We start from the raw sequence: 4,130 nt of genomic DNA, 5'->3' as shown, positions 1-4,130 counted from the left end.
TAACACTCACTCGTCCCGATATCTCCTTCGTTGTGAACAAAGTGTGCCAGTTTCTGTCTCAACCTAAAGAGGTCCATTGGGAAGCTGTTAAGCGCATTCTGAGGTATGTGAAAGGGACACTAAACACAGGGCTTCAAATTCGCAAATCACAGTTTACTGGAGTTAGTATATTCACAGATGCAGACTGGGCAGGCTGTGTTGATGACAGACGCTCTACAGGTGGTTTTGCTATATTTGTTGGACACAACCTTATATCTTGGAGTTCCAAGAAACAGCCTACGGTCTCAAGATGTAGCACTGAGGCACACTATAAGGCGTTGGCCAATGGAGCTGCCGAAGCCATTTGGATAGACACAGTTCTCAGGGAACTTGGAGTCTCACGGCAGCGCACACCTATTTTGTGGTGTGATAACTTAGGGGCTACGTACCTGACAGCAAATCCACTATTCCATGCTTGGACCAAACACATTGAGATTGATTTTCATTTTGTGAGAGAACGAGTGGCTGCAGGTGCATTGGATGTCAGGTTCATTTCAACTGATGATCAGTTAGCGGATGTATTTACTAAACCCGCTACTCGACAGATGCTAGACCCATTTAGGACCAATCTGAATCTTGTATGTAGTTCAGATTGAGGGGGCATGTAAAATAGGGTCTAGTATTTATAATGTATTTGTATACATACAAGGACTTGTATGTAACTGTAATACCCTGATCATCCATATATATGGAGATGTGAGGTGGATACACCACCCACTCAAAACCCTAAACCCTCTGTCTTAACCGTGAAAGCTTCTCCAACTAAGCCAATGCATAGTGTTCTGCTTATCCTACTGGCTCCATCAAAATTTACCAAGGAGTGTGTTCAACTCTGCGCAGAATGTTTTGTTAGATCGAAGCATGACATAGCATAGGTGGTATTTGATAGTTTAGGGGATTAATATTCCGGTTTTAGGGCGCGATTGGATCGTCGTTTCATGGACGATTACAGGTGTGAAACATGCAGGTGGGAAATTAATACACGCCTCTTCCAGTCAACCGCTTGGTTGGTCGTTTAGATGGCTATGCTTTGCCTTACACCTGGAGAAAGAATACACACCTCTCGTGCTCGGTTTTCTTTCCACCCGATTTTACAGGAACCCAGTTTAATGCGGGTGGAAGAGGTTACACGTGGAAAATTAAAACGGTAGAAAAACGACAAACCAAGCGCAGCCTTAGAGTTGAGGGGGTGACATGGCAGAAACGCAATACTTTAGGGGGTTATATACACTTACCGTCTCGTGAGCCACTCTTCGGTTAGGGTGTAAAAGGAAACCGTGTCGAATGGCCGGGATCGTGCGTGCCTTTCTTCGCCGGCGCTCGGAACAAATCCTCCTCGCTGGCGCCAGCGATAGCGCGGCGGTCGCCGCCTCTGCCCTTTGGAAAACTTCCATATGTACCCTTTGGATTGTAGGATTGGCTTTAAAAATTCATATATTCCTTCCCTTCCAGTTTTGGAGGATTCTCAACATTTGCTCAAACCTTATATGTTTTCACTTCTTTTGAGAAGTCCAATGCAACATGTGTATTTAATTATCTCTCCAAAAGAAACAGTTCCTGCAAAAAGTACAGTTATTCCTGCGTTTTACATCGTGTAGGAGAGAAGCATAACTAGGTGATGTTCATATTTGGGTTGGTATAAATTTTCATTGCGGCTATACTAACTGATAGTATGGTGCCCATGCACTATATGTTTTCATCTCGCGGTATTCTTGGGACAAGAACAAGCTTCCCCTTCCGACGCATCGTCACTCCAAACACGTCGGCCATGTCAACATCCTCCTCCTTCATCCCGTCGGGAAGCTCCCAGTCGAAGCAATAGACAAGGTTGGCGAGCATGACCTCGACCGTGGCCAACCCGAAGCCCATGCCGGGGCACATCCTCCGCCCGGCTCCAAACGGTAAGAACTGAAAATCCCTACCTTTGAAGTCGGCGGTCGCTTTTGCCCCATCCATGAACCTCTCCGGCCGGAACTCTTCCGCCTTCTCCCCCCACAACTCGGTGTCTCTGCAGAGAGCCCACGCGTTGATGATGGCGCGTGTCCTGGCTGGGACTAGGTAGCCGTTAACGTCATCACACTCGGCCATGGATAGGTGCGGGACGAGGAGCGGCGCCGGCGGGTGAAGCCGGAGCGTCTCCTTTACCACGGCCTTGAGGTAGGACATGTTGCCCAAATCATCCTCCTTGACTGCTTGCTGGGTCTTGGGTGTCTTGCTCCTCACGTCGGCCTGGAGTTTGGCCATAAGGTGTGGCTTCCGCATGAGCTCCGCCATGGCGAACTCCAGGACGATGGATGACGTGTCTGTGCCCGCAGAGAACATGTCCTGTGTTGTATATTTAGAATTATATATGAATGAAAATTAATCATCGAAATTAATTAATAAAACGTTCACGAAGCTAAGCCAATTACCAGCAAGATGACCTTGACGTTGTCTCTAGTGAGATTGTACTCATGTTGAAGAGAGAGGAGAACATCCACCAAGTCTCTGTCTTGATCTTGTTGGTGTTGCTCTAGCTCATCGTGTTGATGATGATGTAAACCTTCTAGCGATGTTGATTTCGTTGTGTGGTCGTCTATGATCTTGTCGAGCAACTCGTCCCACCTCTTCTTCAGCCTGTTCGTCTTGCCCAGCACCACTCGCCGGATAAGACCGATCTTTGACAAGCTCGGGAAGTAGTCCTCTAGATTGAAACCCCCGATCACGGCCACGTTCCCGGCGATGAGCTCCCGGAACAGCTCGTTCCTGCCTTCCTCCCTGAAGAACTTCCCGGACACGGCGCGGCACACGACGTCGTTGGTGAAGGCGCCGAGCAGCTCAGTCATGTCGACGGCAGAGCGCGCGGCCGCGGCCGCCCGGAGCTTGGTGACCACGAGGCGCACCTCCTCCTCGCGGCCGCCCTGGAGCGCGCGCACCTTCCTGGTGCTCAGCAGGTGGGTGGTGACGAGCTTGCGCGCCTGCCGCCAGTACTCGCCGTAGGGAGCGAGGGCGACGTCGGAGGGGCCACTGAGGAGGACGTCGGCGACGATGGACGGCGGGCGGGAGGCGAAGACGTGGTCGTGCGTGCGCAGGACGGCCTCGGCGGCGCTGGGGGATGAGACGACGAGGTTGGGCACCTGGCCGAGGCGGAGCAGCATGAGGCCGTCGCTGCCGGCATGCTTCCGGGAGAGCTCGGCGAGGGAGATGTGCGGGTCGGGGCCGATGAGGTGCAGGTGGCCTATGAGTGGGAGCTTCGGAGGCGACGGTGGGAGACGGCGGCCATTGTCGTGGCAATCGTTCGCTGATCGCCTTGCCAAGTAGTAGCGGCCTACTACGAAGAAGCAGAGCAAGAGTGAGAGCAGAACTTGAGCGGAGATGATGAGCGCTTGAGCCATATCGCCTGGCATCCTCTGAACAGAAACCATGGTAGTGCTTTCTTGCTAGGTGCGTGCACGCTTTTATAGCTGAGGGTGTATAATCAGTGGTGCATGTCTGGGGTTTCCCTTTTTTTTTCTGAAAATGTTTCTTCCATTCTCTGTACATTTTGATGTGAAGCTCATGCGAACCAAACATGTCATCAACAAGAGTGCAACGTATATCTCTTTCGGTCCACATAACTCTGTTCTAGGTAGAGCTATGCTAGTATGACGGACCAAAATCACGAACTTATCAGAAAACTTTTACACAAAATAAACTTTGCTTGAAACTATTTCATAATCTAACCTTTTTGACAACATCGAAGACCGTGGCGTTTCTTCGTCACATGAAAACGCTAAGATATCTCGCTTTGCTGTTCCACATGAAAACACCGAGATAGCTCACGTTGCAGGCTACATAAAAACGTCAAGGTATTTGGCATTTAAAGCTTTTCTAGAAACGCCAAAAGCTTTTGCGTTTCTTTTCTAAATATTTAAGTGGCCGTGAAGCTCGCTGACGTGGCAGGTTGGAAACACCAAGGGCCATGATGTTTCTGCCCAAACATGTTTTTTATATCTAGACATGCAACCTAGCATTGATGAAATCATTGTCAGAACACTTCAATATATGGGGCAAAAACGCGAAAGACCCTTGCGTTTTCATACGGGCTGTAATGTGAGCTATCTCGACGTTTT

At 49.7% G+C, this 4,130-nt stretch overlaps 1 protein-coding gene across 1 annotated transcript; it reads right to left on the bottom strand.

Moving 5' to 3' along the window:
* Positions 1–1,519: 1,519 nt before the first annotated feature.
* Positions 1,520–3,446, bottom strand: LOC123399185 (indole-2-monooxygenase-like). The gene is made up of 2 exons (XM_045093616.1): positions 2,451–3,446; positions 1,520–2,364 (listed from the first exon to the last, which is right to left on the bottom strand). The coding sequence occupies exons 1-2, from the start codon at positions 3,441–3,443 to the stop codon at positions 1,726–1,728; spliced, it is 1,632 nt and encodes a 543-aa protein (XP_044949551.1). The 5' UTR covers positions 3,444–3,446; the 3' UTR covers positions 1,520–1,725.
* Between the last annotated feature and the right edge of the window lie 684 nt (positions 3,447–4,130).

This window comes from Hordeum vulgare, chromosome 5H, assembly GCF_904849725.1.
Source record: "Hordeum vulgare subsp. vulgare chromosome 5H, MorexV3_pseudomolecules_assembly, whole genome shotgun sequence".
NCBI lineage: Eukaryota > Viridiplantae > Streptophyta > Magnoliopsida > Poales > Poaceae > Hordeum > Hordeum vulgare.
The sequence above is the reverse complement of the archived record's forward strand: the minus strand, read 5'-3'. Positions and strand labels throughout refer to the sequence as shown.

What these genes read in the sequence shown, in the direction of transcription:
- LOC123399185 (XM_045093616.1), bottom strand. Translation starts at nt 3,443, where the DNA reads ATGGTTTCTGTTCAGAGGATGCCAGGCGATATGGCTCAAGCGCTCATC. An exon ending in ACGTCAAGGTCATCTTGCTG is followed by an intron (nt 2,365 to 2,450) that starts GTAATTGGCTTA and finishes TATACAACACAG; the next exon opens with GACATGTTCTCTGCGGGCAC.